Raw genomic sequence first — 20,324 nt, 5'->3', positions numbered from 1 at the left:
ACAAGAATAAAAAACAAAAGGAACCGCCTGCTATGCTGTTATATCTTCCGAAAGCGACCACAATCAAAGCACCTGCTGCACACTAAAGACAGCCAATAACCCAGAGATCCGAGAATTTCATTCGCAGAAGCAAAAGCCCCCGTCGAAATCAGAAACCCGCTTCAAGGTGAGTTTGTTTGTTTGTTTGTAAATTCAACCCGTTTGTTAAGTTTATACTGAGTGCATTCAGTATTCAGTACTCCAAATCCCAAATAAGTATTGCTCCTTATCGAGGTGCTTATCAATCCCATTTCGCCTATTCCCATGGCGCCTGGAAATTCGGTAATTTATGGAATATTCAGACCCCTTCGGTGCCTGTTCCATATAAGCATTTATCTTATCGCACCACCATTTTCGCCATGATATTTGCGCCTAATGATTGTGTGTTTGTAAAATTGCATTTGCCAAGATATGGGTATATCTTACGGCCTAGAAGTACATAGAAAAAATATGGGCTTGCAGTTGCCACCAATAGAAATTTAATCCTTGCTAAATTTGTGATTTTGAAAAGACTTTCAGGAACAATTTTTAATGTTTTTCAACGACGACATTTGGTAATATTTTATTTCAAGAACAAATTCGTTATCGTCTCACTGAAATACATATTAAATGGGAGTTTCACCGATAAAACCATATCAAACAAAATATGAAAAGGAATCCATATAAGATTAGAAATATTTATATTTACTGAAAAGTTTAGAAATAACATTGAGAGCTCTCGACTGTATAATTTCATATTGGAGAGTTTCTTTTGTATTGCCCTAAAAGTCCGATTTTTAGGAACTACATTTTTATCCTTTTCAATAAGACATTGTTTACTATCTAAACAGATAGACTCTAAAAACTTCATGAACTTTAAGAACCCCCATCTATGACAATATTTTTCAGTGCCACAAATATTAGCATGTTTGACATCCATTTCGCCCCGTGTAAGAGAACACGAAAAGCCTTTTTCCACTTTTTAACCGGCTAAAAAGGGTGCAATAAACCCGGGTCGCTTTGATTTTTTTCCTGTTCCAACAGCGAATGCACTTCGTTTTGGTTTGCTGTCGCTTTGTCTTAATCACATTAAGCAAAACGGCTGGCACGCGACGCATGACGAAAGCAAGTGCAGAAGCGCCAACGCCAAATGCCACCAAAGACCCTTGGAACACATGGAACATATAGCCTCCCATGCCACCCCATCACTGACCTACAAAGAGTGCATTGCTCGACGGGCCGACCAAACTAAATTCGCTGGCTAGGGGTTGATTTACTGTGCCTCTTGGATTCTTCCACAGATGCGAGTGCGAATTGTGACGGTAAACTTCGATGGTGTGACATAATCTGGGAGATTACTAAAGTTATTCGGAGGGCAAAGTTATCTAGAGCACGATAGAACGCTTTACTTAAATAATGTTGGTCTTGGATGGGTTTATTTGAACGATTCGACCTATCATACTCACAAATGTTGAGTGGAACTAACAGATTTGTATAAAAGAAAGATAGTATTAGTATAGAACACTTTAAAATTCTATGATATTTTCACTGCACCCAAAAGAACCCCATATGTGTAAAATATTTAATGTGCATTTTGCACCATCCCCAAGTGTGAAAGGATTTTAAGACCCTTTCCGTAATGGTATGCATGGCACAAAAGGCGCCCCAGTCGCCGGGTTCAATGTCACTGGCGATTGTGGTAGGCCATGGCATCCCATACCATCCCATCCCGTCCAGGAGTCTGCCTGCCAGTCTATTGTCGAGGCCACTGAATCCATCCCCCACTGCAAGTACACCACGGTACATACAGAAATATCGAGTGCTGCTGCAGTGACACACGCAAAGATTGGGGACTGAGGGGTATTGGATACTGGTAATGGGGGTACAGGTCTATATGGCCGGGGGAACGGGCACTTGTCGGCCTTGTGTGCGGCCATTTGTCAGTTGAATTCGTTGTCATGCATTTTTCGAGCACTGCATCACACGAGGTTTGATTTTGATTGGCACGTAGTGGAGAGACTCTGCCTTTTTGCTCTCTGATTTATGCTGCACTTCCTTGTGCAAGGCAACCTGGAACTGAATCATAAAACTACACCGCTTTCTGACTCCAGTTTCGAGCCCCATGCCGAGGGCTTTTGCTTCCTCGGTGACTCATGGTTTGTGTTTGATTTTTGTTTACATCACTTTTTGCCGCTGCACTGCAAGAAAGAGTATTACTTTCTGTAGAAAAAAAAAATCATCTATATACAAACAAAATAAATTTTGAATTTGGTAACAATTGTCGAAATATTAGAAATAAAGACGCCAAAGATAAGCCTTAAATAAATATTTTAGAAAAATGTTTATAAACTAAGTGTTAGGGCAACAGATAATTTTGTTTTCAGGGTGTAATGTTTTATTTAAAATATGATGACCAATTTTATTTATGCATCGTATCGCTGGAATTTCCATTCGCACATAAGTATTTAAAGCACGCCATTCTTATCAGAACCAAAAAGGAATTTATTATTATTTTTCTCCAATCAGTATCCAGTAAAACAAAAAATTCAAAAAATTCCAAATTATATAACGTTTTAAAAATAGAAAGAAGCAAATTCTTTGTATAACAACATCTTGGAGAAATGCCGCATCAGTGCATTTTTCTAAATTTATTTGGGTACTCTACTTTTTGACTCATTGACTGTTCCTGTGATTTCTTATAAACGTAAATATTTTGATAAAGAAACTAGCCTGTTAGGACTGGTTTTCTCTATGTGTGGTGTATGCAAAATACCGAACCCAACACCACTGTTGTCATTGAGTTCATCGCTGTTGTCTCCGGTGATGTTGATGTCCCGTCTCGGCTCTCATGATGTGTTTGCGTTAGTTATTTAAGCATTGTGCGACGGTGCTGAAAACCGCATTTTAATAAACCCCGCGAAACAACAGCGCTGGCTGGAACAGCAACAGCAAGTGCAACAATGCAATATTTATCTGGTGCTGTTTGCCGCTGGCGGTAAGTGAATATGTGCTTACATCACACACTCTTAGTAACCGATGAGGTAGCTGATGAGCAGAAAGGGGTTGGGAAAAAGAGGCTTCAATTACAAAATGCAAATGCAAAATGATGCATGGTGAAACGCTTAGATCAGAAGTAATTCAAAACGCAGTGCTTAGGCTGACAAAAGGCAGTTCAATGTGATGGATTCATTCATATATGGGATACAGATATAGTTGCAATTGAAGCGACACAAGGTTGCAGGAAGGTTGGCCTAATCGGGGAGGGTAAATATGGAGTGGAAAACTTGTTTAGAAACTAACAGATGTCTATTATATGCACATGATGTATATACATTTTTCTAATTCTTTGAAAGATTTTTACAATAACTAGATAGCTCCTTTATTATGACTAATGTATTTGAAAACTAGTTTTTCACCATTACGGATCAAGGGTTAAAGCTCAACTGTTTATGAGTCATTTAAGTGAGCTCTCAAGAACGAAAAAGTGTCTTTGTGATAGAGAAATTTCCATTTGCATAATAAATTTGTTTTTATTAGATCTCTGACCTTTGTTGCAATTATATATTTGGCACAATAAAATCTGTATCTCCTCAGTTTTGTTTTCACCTCTAATACATTCACCACAAATTGTTTTTACGTCAGCGGGCCTCTAGTATAAACGGTTGGTCATTCACAAAATAAAAATTATAAACAAATCGGCGTGGATGAGCTATAAAAACATTGGCATAAGAAATGGTTGCGGAGCGTGTTGACTTCTGCATTTGTTACTCCGAGCGATTTGCACTGCGGTCACATATTATTATCGTGGCCGCGTGGCTCTTGGAATTTCAATGATTTGATGACCAGATTCATTTCCCCTCCCCCGGAAAATGATCAAAAGCCGCAGCTGGCACGAATGCAATTGAAATGTAAATGTTAATTGTTAGTCCAACGGTTTTGGTTTTGGCCTGGGCTTTGTGTAATTGGAACTGAGCCACAGCTAAACGACAAAAATAAATTAAAGAAATTGAAAGCGAAAGTCTGGGCACTTGTGAGGCAAATTAATTTGCAAGATTGTGTGTAACTAAACTGGTTTTTCCTTGAGAATCAAGCAGAACCTCTGTGAGTCACAATGCTGTAAATACAATGATGTAAGTAAAACAGCCTATAAAATATATGTTCTATAGAAAAACAATTCGACTTAGATTCAGTTATTTAAAAAGGATTTAATTTATATTGTAAATCCAACTATAAAAGTTATGGAAAATAGTACAAAGCTTGCTAAATCTCTCTGTAGAACATCTAACCCCCAAACCAGTCTCAAAACCTGATACATTTGTGCAAATTGCCAAGTAAACAAAACGATGAGCTAAACGAAAGATAGGAAAGACAAAGAAAACATGAATGAAATGAAGAAAAACCTCAGGAAAATTACCATAATTAAGAAAAACTAGGGGGTTTACTGAACTAAACTGTCCCAGCAGAAATCCAACTGGGGGACACTTTGTGGTCTGCCCCATGAAACTTGCGCAATGTTTTGCGGTTGCTGACTGCTTTTGGTGTTTGTATATCGGGTATTGTCTTACGGAGGAGCGTTACCAATGGGCGTGCTGAACGTTTAACACCCAATATTTGGCTTACATAATGGCCGGCGGTGGAAATGAATTTTGACAGTCGGGCAATTTGTCGTTAGCGTGCCTGGAATGAGAGTGAAATTGGAAATGGGCAGAGGTTTGATTCGCGCGCTTTGATTCAATTTGATTCGATGTCGTCCCACCGAATCCCATCCCTCGGAACATAACACGCCCTTGTTTATGTGTGCATTTGGGGCAATTAACTTGATGACAGTTTATTGGGGCAATCCGAAAGCGTTTCTCCCGGTCCTTGGGGCTTTTTGAGCTCTTTGGGGATGGGGATGAAAGTGGCGACACACCTCGAAAACGTTAATTGAATGTAACCCGAGGATAAGAGCAGGAGCTAAAAAAGCAGTCCACCCAAATTGTAGGAACGCCAATTCGGGGAATCGTTTAATAGGAGTGACTCATTTTTCATATCAGTTAAAAAATTGGTGACCGCTTGTTCAATTAATCGATTTGCTGTCGTTGAACTTTTTATATCAAATATATATATATACATCAAAATATAATCGACTTAACAGTGCGTGACAGTCATAAAACTGCCCAAAGTTGATAGTCCACATCCTAAGAATGGTACCAAGATCCAATCCTCTCGGAAACTGAATCATTCAACATCCGGGTTAAACATTCTATAAGAGATATCTCATTTATAAAAAGGAATGAGTTATTGATTTATTTTTATTAAAAAATTATTTTTAATATTTGAATATCTTTGATTTTATACTTATGAAACGCAGCTTTGCCTATCATCGACCCATCAAATTTGTTTTCAAACATGTTTCTTCATTCCTTACGTTCTTGAATAAATTCTTTTATTTTCGCGCTGTCTGCCCAACCGTAGTTCTTGATAAGATATAGTAACTTTATAAATACCTGGGGTCTTATGCTTCTAATTTCCAACGAGCTCGCCAACGAGGTTATGAATCATCGCTTAAGGCAAATATTTGATTGGACTTCTAAGATATTTGCAAATGGTCAGACAGTTTGGGGAACCATTGAAATAAAGGCGATAGCTTAGGCAAACATTTGAATGAGTAAAAGTAAGTCATCTTGTTCGAAGTTATCAGAGTATTTCCTTAGAAATACTTCAACTTATTTTTAATTATTTTACAATTTGTGTAATGGGTCTTAAAGGTTTCATATCACGTACTTTTTAGTATAATGAAGATATGATCCTATTTGAATTTAATATATTTTTGATGATCTCAGATATTTTATATCTAAGTTTGTTTTTTATGTGGATCGTCTACCTAAATCATGTTTGTTCAAGAAAATAGTTATCATAAGATAGGATATCACGATAAATCTCATGATATTATCTCAGAAAATATAGTTCCGTTTATTTCCGTGCATCGGGGAGCAATTTCCCTTCACCACAGCAGCTGTTCAATTAAGCGACAATCCGTCTGAATGAATCAAGCGGAATCGAGTGAATCATCAGCGCCGGAGGCCAGAGAAGGGGCCTATCTGGTGGACAGCAATTAAGGAGCCGCCGGTTTCCATCAGACCTGTCCCACTGTGCCAGTTAAATGACTCAAGACCGGCGGGCTTTTCGCACGTTTTGCTTACCCGCCTGCCAGGCTTACGGTTCAGCCTTTCTTCAGCAGATCTGTAGATTTGCAGATTCTTCTCATCATTATTGGGACTGATGACAAGTGTGGTCTGCAATTGTGGTTTCCCTTTGTCTGGGCTTCTGGTCTTTGTCTCGCTCGCTTTATATGTTTCCATAGACCTATAGAGAAGGCTAACTCCCCTCCCAGCTGTGACGTCAGACCCCAGTTAATTATACCCGTTACTCGTAGAGTAAAAGGGTATACTAGATTCGTTGGAAAGTATGTAACAGGCAGAAGGAAGCGTTTCCGACCCCATAAAGTATATATATTCTTGATCAGGATCACTAGCCGAGTCGATCTAGCCATGTCCGTCTGTCCGTCTGTCCGTCTGTCCGTCTGTCCGTCTGTCCGTATGAACGCTGAGATCTCGGAAACTATAAGAGCTACAATACTGGGATTAGGCATGCAGATTCCTGAGATTCCTGCGCAGCGCAAGTTTGTTTCAAAAGAGTGCCACGCCCACTCTAACGCCCACAAACCGCCTAAAACTGTGGCTCCTACAGTTTTGATGCTAGAACAAAAATTTTAACTGAAATGTATTGTTCTCATCAATACCTACCGATTGATTTAAAAAAAAGTGGGCCACGCCCACTTTAGCGCCCACAAACCGCCCACAAACTTAAAAAAATCGTAAATATGAACGCGGATATCTCGGAAAATATCAAAGATAGAGAAACGGGACTTCGGATTTAGATTCCGTAGGTTTGAGCGCAGCGCAAGTTTGTTACGCGAATATGCCACGCCCACTCTTACGCCCACAAACCGCCAAAATCTGTGGCGCCCACAATTTTCATGCTAGATAAAAAATTTTAACTGAAATGTATTGGTCTCGTCAATACCTATCGATTGATCTAAAAAAAAGTTTGCCACGCCCACTCTAACGTCCACAAACCGCCCAAGCCTGTGGCGCCCACAATTTTCGTGCTAGATAAAAAATTTTAACTGAAATGTATTGGTCTCGTCAATACCTATCGATTGATCTAAAAAAATGTTTGCCACGCCCACTCTAACGCCCACAAACCGCCCAAGCCTGTGGCGCCCACAATTTTCGTGCTAGATAAAAAATTTTAACTGAAATGTATTGGTCTTGTCAATACCTATCGATTGATTTAAAAACAACTTTGCCACGCCCACTCTAACGCCCACAACGCTTAAATCTGTCTACCGCCGGTAGGTGGCGCATTTGCTGCTTGCATATATCCATTTTCCTTTGGTCCCTTTAGCTGAGTAACGGGTATCTGATAGTCGAGGTACTCGACTATAGCGTTCTTCCTTGTTTTATTTTTATTTCACGATATCTCTTTCTCACAGTCTTGCTCACACTGGAGACTCTCCCGGGGTCTCTCTGGTTATTCTCTGTTTGAATTTTATCGCTGGGGCATCGCATGCGCAGCCGTTGGAGCTCCTCAGTTGGAATTCAACTTGCGAACTGAGCGCAACGCGCGTTTCACTCAAAAATATATACTCGAAATATATTTATATCGGACTTCGCAAAACCACTTTTGTTTACGTGCGTGTTTAGAAAAGAGCAACCAAAAACTGAAAGCAAACTAATAATACAACAAACAAATCAGCGGAAAACGGTTATTATCAAAATGTAAATAAAGGCCAAAAATGTTGATAGTGTTTATCAAGAAATAAAACGATTTCGGCTTTGGTGTAGAATTCAATGTGCGTTGGGCTGCCTTTTTAGGTTGTTGGAGCACTTGGGCCTGATCATCATTTGTGCGAATTTGTAGCCATAATCGTAGCCACGCCAGCTCATCCAAGTGATCCCGCGACCCGAGAGCTTGGGCTCGAATTTGCCACCTTCCAAATATTGGCCATTAAGGTTGCTAGAAAGAAAAAGTAAATGAGTTTTAATAAACAAAGTCAACCAGAAAAAGAGCGTTCTCAAAGTCGTACTCCCGATCTTAAAAATATTCCAAATGTATTTAAAATACAAAACCAAGATGATTCTTTCATCTTTATTTCAAAACCGATACTACTTGTTAAATAAATTTGAGAGTACTTTCTTCTTGATTTCAAGAACGCTTCTTCTCAAAAAGAGATTTCTTTATTTCAAGAACTTTTCCTTGCAAAGAGAGACTTGATTTTGGGTTTTTTCTGCTCTGAATTAAAGATGTTGCTCTGAATTTAATGAGTTTTAATAAAAAAAAAGTCAACCAGAAAAAGAGCGTTCTCAAAGTCGTACTCCCGATCTTAAAAATATTCCAAATGTATTTAAAATGCAAAACCAAGATGATTCTTTCATCTCTATTTCATAACCGATTCTACTTAATAAACAAATTTGAGAGTACTTTCTTCTTGATTTCAAGAACGTTTCTTCTCAAGTAGAAATGTTTTCTTTATTTCAAGAACGTTTCTTCTCAAAAAGAGATTTGATTTTGGTTTTTTTCTGCTCTAAATAAAATATGTTACTTTACTTACCTTCTCTGACACTGATCGTACCACCAACCACCCACATAAATCCTGGCACATCCATGACCCAAAGTATCATGGTCAAACGTGGAGAAGGGCATTCCCTGGTGGTACCTCAAGGAATCCCCAGCGTCTCCAGAGTATTTACCCAAAAGTGATAACGCATAGGACTCGTTTGCATTGCCAATGGCAAAATCATCGTATCGAGCGTCATGTATTACTCCATCGAAATCCTCCAAGTAGACATAAAGCTCGTAGGGTTCCGCGGTGGTTAGGAAGTGTAGCTTCTCCAGACCCAGAAAGAATTCTCCGCTGAGGTCCCCAAATCCCTGGCTATACTCCTCCCAACTGCGATAGAAGTTTTCACTACCATCCCGACGACGTTGGATAACAGTCCATCCAGATCCCGCCAGTCGGGTGTCGCAAAAAACTGGAAAGGGCTCCAAACCAGGCACTTCGATGACATGGATGCCATCTGTGTTAATTCCGGCAGCTAGACAGGATGAGGGATTAGTCACAGCTGGAACTGGAAAATACTTAATTAGTGTTAATCGGATTTACCAGTTTGTAGAACTAATGATTTAAGGGATTTTTCTAGCAAAATCAGACGTTATTATCGTAAACTTACGTTCTTGATTCTCTTTCTGTGTTGTCATTTCTATGTAGGTCTGTTTTAATTCTTCCAGCTGCATTTTAAAACTGAAATTAATTTTTATAATTTAAAAAGCCTTACAATTATTTTAAATGCCCACCTGGAAATCATTCTTTCAGCTTTGTTGTAGACATCTTGCATTTTATTGCTTTGACCATTGGAAAAAAGGCAAGCAAAGCTTAAAATTAATACACAGATCATATATAGCTTCATGATCTTGTTTCGTGCCCTGTCCCGATCAATCTAGATTATAGATTTTTTTGAGTTTACCAGAAATCAATTTCAATACTATATAGTCGCAGTGACTTATCAATTGCATTGAAAATCGTAGGTCAAGTCTGCCTTGAGCGATAGTCGGTAGTTCCAGCAGGAAGTTGAGAAAACTAAACGATTTCAATGAGAAGTACAGTATATTTCGCATTTCTGATTGAGATTCTGATTAATGTGCTCAGCAAAAATGTGATGATTCAATGGCAACACCTTTTGCATAGTAATCAAGAGCACAAACAAATTGTTTTCACATTGATTTCGAAGCCATTAAACCAAAGGAAGTGAACAGCTTAATAATAATAGTAATAAAGAGTCAGCGATGAATCACGGGTATATTTCGGCACTTGGGTCGTATCATCATTTGGGTTATCCTATATCCGTAGTTGTGGCCACGCCAAGATCTCCAGCACATTCCCCTTGCGAACAATTTCTCCTCGTATTTGCCACCTGGCATGTACTGACCATTGAGGTTGCTAAAACAATTGAAAGAAAGAACATAACATTTAAGAAAGTTCTTCTATATAAGAACCATGTTAAATCCACCTAAATGAGACTAGTCTCATTTCAAACATACCTGTCCAGACAGGCATTGTACCACCATCCTCCCAGATAGTAAAATGCACAATTCCTGCCAAACTCACGATCGTTATCCCTATCGTAGGTGGAGAACTTCATTTTGCGGTGCGATCGAAGGGAATCCCCCGCAGTACCGGAATATTTTCCCAGTGCGTTCATAGCGTAGTCATCTTCTTCGTTTCCAATAGCAAATTCATCGAATTTTGCATGTTTCACAGTTTCATCGAAGTCCTCCAGGTGGACATACAATTCATGGGGTTCCAAAGCTGTCAGGGCACGAATCTTTTCAAGACCCAGAAAATACTCGCCCATCAGATCTCCGAATCCATTCTTGTACTCTTCCCAATTTCGAAAGAAGCTGAGATTTCCACTAAATCTCCTCTGAATTACAATCCATCCAGGGCCAGCTATTTGATTTTCGCAGTACACTTGAAATGGACTCAATCCTGGTACTTCCAGAGTATATACACCATTTTCATTAGCTCCAGAGAATAGGCAGGATGTGGAATATACCTCATCGGGTGTTTTACTTGAGCTGCCATTAGGTTCTATTTGCGAAAGGGCCTTCTTTATACTACGAAATTGCATGTTCAAAACTTTGTTTATATTTGTTTCTTTATAACTTACTTGGAAAGTACATTTTCCGACTGCTCATAAACAGCCTCCAGTTTTTCAATCACATTCAGCGTCTGTCAAGAGTTTTGTTTATTTAAATTAAGTATTAGTTTTCTTATAGTATCACAATACTCCACCTCTGCACGAGAGAAGATCATCAAATAAATTGTTATAAAAAAAGAAAAACTTGACCAAACAGAGAACTTCATTTTGTCAGCGAATCGATTGGAATATAATGAGATTTGCAAATAGCTGAATATTTTATTGCACACAAAGACGGAATCGGAATCGACTTTGTTTACGTGCCGTTTCTTATCAGTATCGCCTTTCAAATTACTTGATTATGATTTCTTGATAATTATTTATAGGTTTTAATTTCCATTCACTGAATTTTTTCTGCGAATTTAATGCGATTTTGAAAGGTTGTTCGAAAAAGAGCTGAAGAAATTTTAATTGAAAACAGCCATAAACGCGATAAAAACAACAAGGAAGAACGCTATAGTCGAGTACCTCGACTATCAGATACCCGTTACTCAGCTAAAGGGACCAAAGGAAAATGGAGATATGCAAGCAGCAAATGCGCCACCTACCGGCGGTAGACAAATTTAAGCGTTGTGGGCATTAGAGTGGGCGTGGCAAAGTTTTTTTTAAATCAATCGATAGGTATTGACGAGACCAATACATTTAAGTTAAAATTTTTTATCTAGCACGAAAATTGTGGGCGCCACAGGCTTGGGCGGTTTGTGGGCGTTAAAGTGGGCGTGGCAAACTTTTTTTTAAATCAATCGATAGGTATTGACGAGACCAATACATTTCAGTTTAAATTTTTTATCTACCATGAAAATTGTGGGCGCCACAGACTTGGGCGGTTTGTGGGCGTTGGAGTGGGCGTGGCATATTCGCGTAGTAAACTTGCGCTGCGCTCAAGCCTACGGAATCTAAATCTGAAAACTCGTTTCTCTATCTTTGATATTTTCCGAGATATCCGCGTTCATATTTACGATTTTTTGAAGTTTGTGGGCGGTTTGTGGGCGTTAAAGTGGGCGTGGCAAACTTTTTTTTAGGTCAGTCGGTAGGTATTGATGAGAACAATACATTTCAGTTAAAATTTTTGTTCTAGCATCAAAACTGTAGGAGCCACAGTTTTGGGCGGTTTGTGGGCGTTAGAGTGGGCGTGGCACTCTTTTGAAACAAACTTGCGCTGCGCAGGAATCTCAGGAATCTGCATGCCTAATCCCAGTATTGTAGCTCTTATAGTTTCCAAGATCTCAGCGTTCATACGGACAGACGGACAGACGGACAGACGGACAGACGGACAGACGGACAGACGGACATGGCTAGATCGACTCGGCTAGTGATCCTGATCAAGAATATATATACTTTATGGGGTCGGAAACGCTTCCTTCTGCCTGTTACATACTTTCCGACGAATCTAGTATACCCTTTTACTCTACGAGTAACGGGTATAAAAACAATACTCACACATTTTTAAGATCTGTTCGGATCACGTGGGATTGCTCGGTTTTACTTAAGTGGGTTGTCCCAGTTCCTCTTAAACTGTGCTGTCTTACGCGCTGTTTGGGCTTGAAATTTCTTATATTGGTTACACCTTTTACATAGGGGTATCATAAATTTGAGTAGTTTTATTGGAATTGTTTAAGATAAAATGATCTTTTGAATATGGTAATAATAGAGCTGTAACCATTTAAAGAAATTGAATAGACTATTTCCCTTATATGATAAGTGAACTCATTTAATGTTTATATATAGGTACCTACAGTTAAATAACTTTAAAAATAAATATTTTTATTATTTTTTAATAATGTTAAATCGGTACACGTTGTTAATGGGAAAACTTTAATTAAATAATTCAAGCTAGAGAATTTCAGGCTTCGGTGGCTCCACATCTCTTTGGTCTCTTTATCGGGGCGTCAATCTGAAGACAACAGAAAACAAGACATAAATAATAAGTATAGAAATGGTATTATAAACACCCAGCACATGTGAGTGTGACGAAGTGTGTGGGTGGTGACAGCGGTCTTGGCTTTGGAAGTCGCTTGATCAACGCAAAAGTGTAAGCCAGTCTTAAGCCAAAGCCACGCAGAGGCGGACGCAGAATTTGTGGATTTCTCAGAGCCCGAAGATTTGTATCCATCACACGCATCTCAGAAATGCGATTGAAACGAAGTTCCAAGCCAAAGTATATAAAAAGTTTTGGTTTCTTGGTTATCACAAAATATTAGTATCCAAAAATTCAAAGAACTATTTTTTCTTTAGCTGTAGATAAGATAAATAAAAGAATACAGTCCGTTGAATTGAATTTTAAGTTAATTGTAATTGATAAAATTTATATTATTGTTTATTAAATAAATGAAATCTTATTTACTCATATCTAACACCACCTAAATAATGATTTTATGTTCCTTTTTAGATGGCTATACCGCCACCACCGGGACCACCGCCGCCGCCAGGACCTCCACCGCCGCCGGCGATGGGTGGCCTTAAACTGGGCGGCAAGGGAGGAGGAGGAGCAGATCCGCGATCGGCCCTGCTCAGCTCGATCCAGAAGGGAACCAAGCTGAAGAAGACCACCACGGTGGACAAGAGTGGGCCGGCGCTGTCGGGCAAGGTGTGTGGAGAAGGCGGAGGTGGAGCGGGGGTGGGAGCTGGATCCAAGCGAACCCTCAACAACAACACCAGCACCAGCAACCACAACAATAGCAGTAGCAGCAATGGCCTTGGCAATGGAACCCCCAAATTGGGAGGCCTGTTCGAAGGTCTCTCTCAAATGCCAAAGCTGAAGCCCGTCAACGGCATTCGCGGTACGTTTACTATATTTTAATATGCATACAAACAGCGTTGCTCAACTGATTTCCGTTTTCCGCCCACGCAGCAGCGCCATCCGCCGGTTTAACAGCAACATCGAAGTCCACAACGAACTCACCGGCTCAGCAGCGGAGCAATAGCCCACCAGCCGCGACGACCACCTTGAGTGCCAGCAACGGACCCATGGACTTCAACATGGAGCTCACCAAGCACTTGACGCTGAAGCGCCAGAAGCAGCAGCAACAACCACCCCAGCCGCCGACCAACAACACACATATCAATGCAACAGAAGCCAATCTGAGAACAAACCGAGGACCACCACCGCAACCGCCAAAGGTGAGAACTCGACCCATGGGGAGAAAGATGGATCGGGTCCTCTATTAATAGAATTATGACGGGGGCTATCAATAGGGTAAAGAGATTTCCGAAAATGTTGCTTAAGGAAAGGATTATTAAGGAAGCAGGAGATATATTTGTTCCACAATTAGGAAAGAAGAAAATTTGGATACAACATAACAAGCTAGCTACTCAATCTATATATATTATTGTAGAAAATGGTATATTAAGTTACTCTACCTTTAATAGCATTAATGACATGGTATGTACGTAAAGATACAATCAGCCTTCAGAAAGAAAGTTATAGGAGCTTTAAAGCATGAACAAGCCATGTGAACATATTTTCTGTAATTAAAAATAGGGTAAATTCATTTTGTGTGTAAATATGCTGTACAAGTATTTTCTATAGTGTATTAGTTAGGCATCTCCACCAAATATGTAATATGTATTTAAATCATGCTACTGGTTAGCCTTTAAGAGACTGTTTAAACTTGCTGTTTAATTAGAAGCGAGTTTAGGAGGTGTCTGAACCTTTTTATCAGAGTGGCGTAATTCTTGGCAATACAGATTGGTTTTAAAAGCTTATTTGTTGAACTCATTAAAAACAAATATTGAATATGATCTCTGGAAGAAAATCAGTGGAACAGAAAGTGTCGCCCGCAATCCCATTGTCATCGCAACTAATCCAACCATTGTTCTCCATTTCTGTACGATCGCAGGCGACCAACTCGAGTGATTCCATCTTGGAGCGCATGAACATCCCCCGCACAGCGCCGACCCCCTCCTTCGCCGCCAACTCCAGCGTTAAAGCGGCATCGCCCACGCTTTCCGACAGCGGCAGCAACGGCAGCGGGAGTGGAGGTGGAAGTGGAAGCGTCAAGAGCAAGGCGGCCAACCTGAAGTAAGTGTCATCCTCCAGCCACGAGCAGCGCACATGATTGGGGTCTGGTTAGCGGGTCTTGGCTCTACAGTTTTATTGGAATTGGAGATGAAAAGTTGTGACCTAGTCCAAATTATGTTACATGTTAATTAGTTAAACCTCCGAAGGCTTAAAAATTATAGTGAGTTTAAGTTTAATAGCCTATCTCCTATTGTTTTAAAGCCTTTAGAGATTTTAAAGGATTGGATAACCAATCCATTTACACAAATTCCAATAGAACTGCAGGGAGTACCCCAATCTTACATCTGCCTGCCGTTTGGAATGGTTTATTTTTATAGTTTTTCATTTGTAAATTATTCGTTAAAATTTCTTATCTTATTATCTTCTTTATTTTCGGATTACTTTGACGGGACTTTGTGGTTATCCTCGCACACCAAACACACACACCCACCCACTCTGTAATCATACCCACCCACAGTATCTCGTTAGGCAATAGTTTTGTAAATAGTTCAAAAACAACAACGAGTGCCTCGACCACGTCCCTGAACTTCAGTCAAACGTACTCGATGGGATCGATGCGCAGTCTGGCGCCCAACAAATCCACATTGTTCGGTAGTAGCGGTTCAAGTGGTTCTAGTTCCGGGTCGGGTTCTGGTGGTGGATATGCAACAGTTCAGAAGTCCTCACCTCCGTCGACGGCCGACAGCACGCCCTCGGTGACGCCCACTCCGCCACCGCTGCAGCAGCCGATGAAGCCGGCCATCAGCTTCGGCAAGCCCAACTTTGCTCCGAAGCCACCGGGCCTCAATCAACTAGCGCTGGCCAACGGACAGCAGCGTCCGGCGGTGACCAGGCACCACAGCATGAAGTCGCCCAGGTATACCGATACAGATTCAGCTACATGCTTCAGTAATCCCTAACCCAGCACCGCTGCGATCGCTCATCTGCTTTCATCAAACTCGTTTTGGGGTTTGCCTTACGCTTATGCTTTTCTTTTGGCTCGCAAATAAGCTTTAAATAAGGCACTTGAAACGAATCCAACTAATCCTGTATGCTCCCTTCGCAGATCTCCGCCCGCGGTGGGCAGTGTCAATGGTCCTGTGTTCACCACCCAGCAGCATTTGGGCACAATGCGTGGTCCACTGCAGTTCCATGGCAGCGAATCCAGCCACAACACCAGCGCCGGCAGCATGCGATGTGCCCCCAACCCGCCAAAGTGTAAGATTACTAGAAAGAGTCATTTAAGTGAGCAATTCTGATGTTGAAACTATTTATTTGCAGCCCGCCCATCGGTCAAGCCGCCACCACCGCCCACGCCTGCTCGCAGTTTCTCCAACAGCAATCTAAACAACATCGGAGGATCCACCCCATTCAGTGCGGTGAACACTGCTCTCATCCAGAGCTCGTCCACCACTTCACAGGCTCCTTCGCCGCCAATCACCCAGCCGCCATCCTCCTCCAGCAGCAGCAGCAGCGTGGCTGCATTGCGCGACCAATTCCGAGGAGGCGCTGGCATGTCCAATGGGGCACCTTCGCCACCACTGCCGCCGACGCCTGCTCCCACCTCCAATTCTTCCTCGGCCACCGCCAGTCCCAAGTCCTTGCAGCGCGACAATGTCAAACCGATTATCCTAAATGGAGGTCCTCTCAATCCGCCGGCGCCACCACCACACCGCAGCTGCCCACCTCCGCCGCCTCCACAGCGACAGTCGAGCAATGTGAGTAGCCAACGGACAATGACAACAATGGTCCAGAACAACAGGTTGGCACAAATGCCAGGGGTGAACTTAAATGGACGGTGTTACCTTGGGTGGTTACCTTGGGAGTTTTTGATAGATATGGATGGGATCAGAGTTCAGGGATTGTTATTTGAAGCAACTTTGGGAAAGACTTAGTGGGTTAGAAGTACCGAATCAAGAGAAATCTTTAAAAGATCCAGATAAATAATAGAATATATATAAGGGGATTGGGTATATGGCTTTTATATAGCCCAAGTTTATTTGCCCCAAACCTATCCTAAACTTAGCATCCAGCTTTGCGCAGTGCATTTCACCCCAGCCACCACCCTTCACACCCCATCTCGCCTCATTTAATTTTGGGTTTCTCCCTGCGCCTGCGCTTCACCTGGCTGCGAGCACTCCTGGCTGCGCACTGCCTGTTCGTATCAGTCCAGTCTGGGCGAGTGTTCCGTTTATAACTCACCTACTTGCTTGTTGAGCGGGGTGGATTGATTTTCCAAAGCGAGACGTGACCAAAACACAGGGCTCTTGCACACAACCCATTGCCCTAAGCGAATACCGTGGCCCAGTGGCCCGCATTCATGAGCTCCTCCAGCAGGACCGAGTGAGGCGCTGGATGTGCAAGACGCTGTACTCGATAAAGAAGATAATCCTCATAGAGCGCAGAGCGAAGCACGGTGGCCAGCCAGTCAAGGTTATCAAAATGCTGATGCTTAACAGCAAGCGCAACGTAACTACCTGGCTAAAATAGTCCCTGCTTATCCAGTGCAACCAAACTAAATGTTTCCTCTTTTCTTGCAGAGTGGCTCCGGATCGGGATCGGCGCCAGTTCCACCGCAGCGTCACTCCTCCATCAGGCCCAACGCCCCATCGACGCCACCCACGCACATGGCCAACTCCTCGCACCAGTTTGGCAGCAGCTCGGGATTGTCGTCGGGATCGGGATCGGGAGGAGCAACTGCAGCCAGCGTGGGTCGCCTGGTCAACGACTTGGAGACCAAGTTCGGCAAGCGGTTCCACAACGTCACCGAGTTCCCCAAGCCGCCGCCGTTTCTAAATATACAAAAAGTCTATCCTAGTCGCACGTTTAAGGCCACCAATGGTATGTAGTCGAGAGTGTGAGCGAGTGTGTTTGTTCTGTGAGTGTTTTAAATTTAGTACATAAACATCTAGGAGCATATGTAACTGCGATTATTGTTATATACATACACACACCACACACACACACACCATGGAATGCTGTTATATAATTAATTGTTTTCTAAGGCACACGCTCTGGCATTTTAGTTTCGAACTTGAACGATCTATACAACGATTCTTATCTCTAAATAGTTATAATTTTGAAAGTGTATTACTACTATTTTAGAATATTACGATCCAACACAGCACACGAATATGTTAGAGCCCGCAGAGTTCAGGAGTCTTTTTGATTATTGTTGTATATTTAACTGTTAACGAGCAATGGAGTATTGCATAAGGCGTAGCGGGAGAATGTTATTTTGTATATTGCATAATACTAAAGTTGAATAGCTTTATCCAAACATAAAATATATTTTATACATTTTAATGTTATAATTTGTTAAATTTCAACGGGGAAGGAAGCTTTCCCATTCGCGATATTACTACTAAGCACACACAATATTATTACGCATAGTTATATTTTAACTAATCTACTATATACTTTATATGTACGTGTATATGTAAACAGGAGCCAATCCATAGTGCATTGTATTCCCCTGCGCCCCCATATGAACATTTCTTTTACGTGTAGCGCATGCTTTTACTTGTACCCGGCTATCATTTTATATATATTGTACCTACGAACATCTCTATATATACACACCCATATTATATCCGATGAATATTTAATTTTTAGTATGCAACAGGCACATTACGAGTAATTGTTTGTTTTAGTTTTGAGGTTATCTTTTGAAGAAACAATAAACCAAAATTGATTTGGATAATATACGTGAACATATTTCATTTGTTTCATTTTGTGTTTCGACTTTTCTCCAGTTTTGGGCTGGCTCGGAGGAAGATATCTTCGTTTGGTTATTGGTTCGATATAATTTGTCTGATAAAAAGCGGCCTCTTTAAGTAAGGGTTGTACTTTCAATGAATTGTCTAATTTTTTTACTTATCTAATTGAATTTGTATTTATTTCTTTCAACAGAATATTTGATTTCATTGTTTATACTTCATTTTAAAATTATAAATCAACTTTTATTTTTTAATTATGTTTATTTTAAAGATCTATTTCAGCTCCGTTTAATTTTTCTTACATCATTGTGATTTTTTCGTAAATTTTTTCCGCATTGTGCACTAAAGTCGATTTTCTTACCATTTGTACTACGTTTTCGCTATATTTCGCTTGTAAAAACTCTAGCAGTTCCTCTTGAGTTAGTTTACCACATTGTTCAATCTTCGCTATCCTATCTATCTATCCACGTTTGTACATATATCTCTCTCTCCCCGGCCCTTCGAATCTTCCGTAAACAGCGACCGGAACCAGCAATGTGAACAACAACAACAGCACGGTGGCCAGTAACAACAATACGACCACGAATCCCAATCCTGGAGCGTCAGGAGGAGGAGGAGGAGGAGCACCGGCACCTCCAGTCCTGAAGCCGGCGTACGCACCACTGAAGAAGCACCGGGCACCGGCACCACCGCCTCAGGCGGGCGTGGCAGCCGCCACGGTGTCAGTCATCCGGCAGTCGAGTTTCCTCTACGGCGGAGCAGCAGGTGGTTCCGGGGGCTCCAGCAGCATACGACCGCAGTCCCAGCCGGCGGGAATTGGGCCACGCAACTCCACGGTCTACTGAAACGATCTGGGTGGATAAGGGAAAGCTTAGTCTTTGATTTTTGTATATAAGTGTGCTTGTGAAGTGTGTTTGTGGCTTCGTTGTTGGTGAACTGAGTGTGGGAGTGTTATGTGCCACAGGCAATTGTTCAAAGGTCGATGGAAAGTGCGTAGAATAAAGCAAACACAATGGCACACTGAATCCCCAAAAGAGAGGGCTTGAAGAATAGGCAAGAGCAATCTGCAAAAATCCCCCAAAAATTCGTTGGCGTCTTCCCGGGCTGCAAGTAAATAGTTAAGGCAGACAACAAATTGCACCCCACTCAAAAACTTGTATATAGGACTAGCACCGAGTTAGTGAAATTATCAAGCAAAGCAGCATCTATACCTTTTATATGCGGGTGTAAATGATTGTACGTACTTCTAGAGCGCGCCCCTTCGCATAAATATCTTACTAGACTGAACATGTTATAAAAACCCAACAGCAACAATTAATTAATGTAATTATATACGATATTTAGAATCGATTACTGTACGACTTAATCCCCTAGAGCAATACACACAAAAAAGTAAGAGAAAATGTTAACAATGCAATACTAAAGCACAACCGAGAGCATTTCAACGAAACTCGCCACATTCCATTCCCGATTTCTTTAGTTCAATGTGCAATACTAGGGTTCGTGTGATAATCTCGAAAGTATTTAGGTATCTATCTATCATCTGTGGTTTTTGGTAAACGTTTGTTAAACTCCTTTTTGGGCGATAACTATTGGAAGTGAGCATAATACACATTAATATTATTATTCTTATTAACTCAATCATTGTTGTTGGACTTGGTGTCATTAGAAGTATTATTCAGCAATTGTATAACATTTTATTCCGAATCAAAATCATTGCAGTTACAAATAAAATTACGAAGTCATTCAAAAATTGAGCAACCTTGGTTTTTCACTGAGTCA

General features: G+C 41.1%; 3 protein-coding genes across 8 annotated transcripts; 1 reads left to right on the top strand and 2 right to left on the bottom strand.

The window, feature by feature from the left end:
* Nucleotides 1-36: 36 nt before the first annotated feature.
* LOC119551086 (WAS/WASL-interacting protein family member 1) lies at nucleotides 37-20,299 on the top strand. 6 transcript variants are annotated; one of them, XM_037860259.1, is made up of 10 exons: nucleotides 37-166; nucleotides 13,213-13,603; nucleotides 13,678-13,943; nucleotides 14,663-14,844; nucleotides 15,302-15,700; nucleotides 15,890-16,041; nucleotides 16,105-16,541; nucleotides 17,158-17,292; nucleotides 17,364-17,664; nucleotides 19,062-20,299. In XM_037860259.1, the coding sequence occupies exons 2-10, from the start codon at nucleotides 13,213-13,215 to the stop codon at nucleotides 19,385-19,387; spliced, it is 2,589 nt and encodes an 862-aa protein (XP_037716187.1). In that variant the 5' UTR covers nucleotides 37-166; the 3' UTR covers nucleotides 19,388-20,299. The 6 variants fall into 6 exon arrangements, with proteins under 6 accessions (XP_037716187.1, XP_037716186.1, XP_037716184.1 ...); XM_037860258.1 differs by having other exon boundaries at nucleotides 13,675-13,943; nucleotides 17,161-17,292; XM_037860256.1 differs by having other exon boundaries at nucleotides 13,675-13,943.
* On the bottom strand, nucleotides 7,844-9,611 carry LOC119551092 (microfibril-associated glycoprotein 4). The gene is made up of 4 exons (XM_037860267.1): nucleotides 9,421-9,611; nucleotides 9,297-9,367; nucleotides 8,678-9,194; nucleotides 7,844-8,082 (listed from the first exon to the last, which is right to left on the bottom strand). The coding sequence occupies exons 1-4, from the start codon at nucleotides 9,531-9,533 to the stop codon at nucleotides 7,914-7,916; spliced, it is 870 nt and encodes a 289-aa protein (XP_037716195.1). The 5' UTR covers nucleotides 9,534-9,611; the 3' UTR covers nucleotides 7,844-7,913.
* LOC119551091 (fibrinogen C domain-containing protein 1) lies at nucleotides 9,712-11,022 on the bottom strand. Its single transcript, XM_037860266.1, has 4 exons — nucleotides 10,919-11,022; nucleotides 10,794-10,855; nucleotides 10,165-10,740; nucleotides 9,712-10,063 (listed from the first exon to the last, which is right to left on the bottom strand). The coding sequence occupies exons 1-4, from the start codon at nucleotides 10,988-10,990 to the stop codon at nucleotides 9,904-9,906; spliced, it is 870 nt and encodes a 289-aa protein (XP_037716194.1). The 5' UTR covers nucleotides 10,991-11,022; the 3' UTR covers nucleotides 9,712-9,903.
* Nucleotides 20,300-20,324: the final 25 nt, after the last annotated feature.

This window comes from Drosophila subpulchrella, chromosome 2R (assembly GCF_014743375.2).
Source record: "Drosophila subpulchrella strain 33 F10 #4 breed RU33 chromosome 2R, RU_Dsub_v1.1 Primary Assembly, whole genome shotgun sequence".
Classification (NCBI taxonomy): Eukaryota; Metazoa; Arthropoda; class Insecta; order Diptera; family Drosophilidae; genus Drosophila; species Drosophila subpulchrella.
This window is presented reverse-complemented; position numbering and strand designations above follow the sequence as displayed.

Bases quoted from the DNA above. Each gene is read 5' to 3' on its own strand.
- LOC119551092 (XM_037860267.1), bottom strand. From the start codon at position 9,533: ATGAAGCTATATATGATCTGTGTATTAATTTTAAGCTTTGCTTGCCTT. The intron at 9,368-9,420 runs GTGGGCATTTAA...AATTAATTTCAG, and splicing joins GCTGAAAGAATGATTTCCAG to TTTTAAAATGCAGCTGGAAG. The intron at 8,083-8,677 runs GTAAGTAAAGTA...TTTTCTTTCTAG, and splicing joins TACGATCAGTGTCAGAGAAG to CAACCTTAATGGCCAATATT.
- LOC119551091 (XM_037860266.1), bottom strand. From the start codon at position 10,990: ATGAAGTTCTCTGTTTGGTCAAGTTTTTCTTTTTTTATAACAATTTAT. The intron at 10,856-10,918 runs GTGGAGTATTGT...AACTCTTGACAG, and splicing joins TGATCTTCTCTCGTGCAGAG to ACGCTGAATGTGATTGAAAA. The intron at 10,741-10,793 runs GTAAGTTATAAA...GCAATTTCGTAG, and splicing joins TCGGAAAATGTACTTTCCAA to TATAAAGAAGGCCCTTTCGC.
- LOC119551086 (XM_037860256.1), top strand. From the start codon at position 13,213: ATGGCTATACCGCCACCACCGGGACCACCGCCGCCGCCAGGACCTCCA. The intron at 13,604-13,674 runs GTACGTTTACTA...CCGCCCACGCAG, and splicing joins GCCCGTCAACGGCATTCGCG to CAGCGCCATCCGCCGGTTTA. The intron at 16,542-17,157 runs GTGAGTAGCCAA...GAGCTCCTCCAG, and splicing joins CACAGCGACAGTCGAGCAAT to CAGGACCGAGTGAGGCGCTG.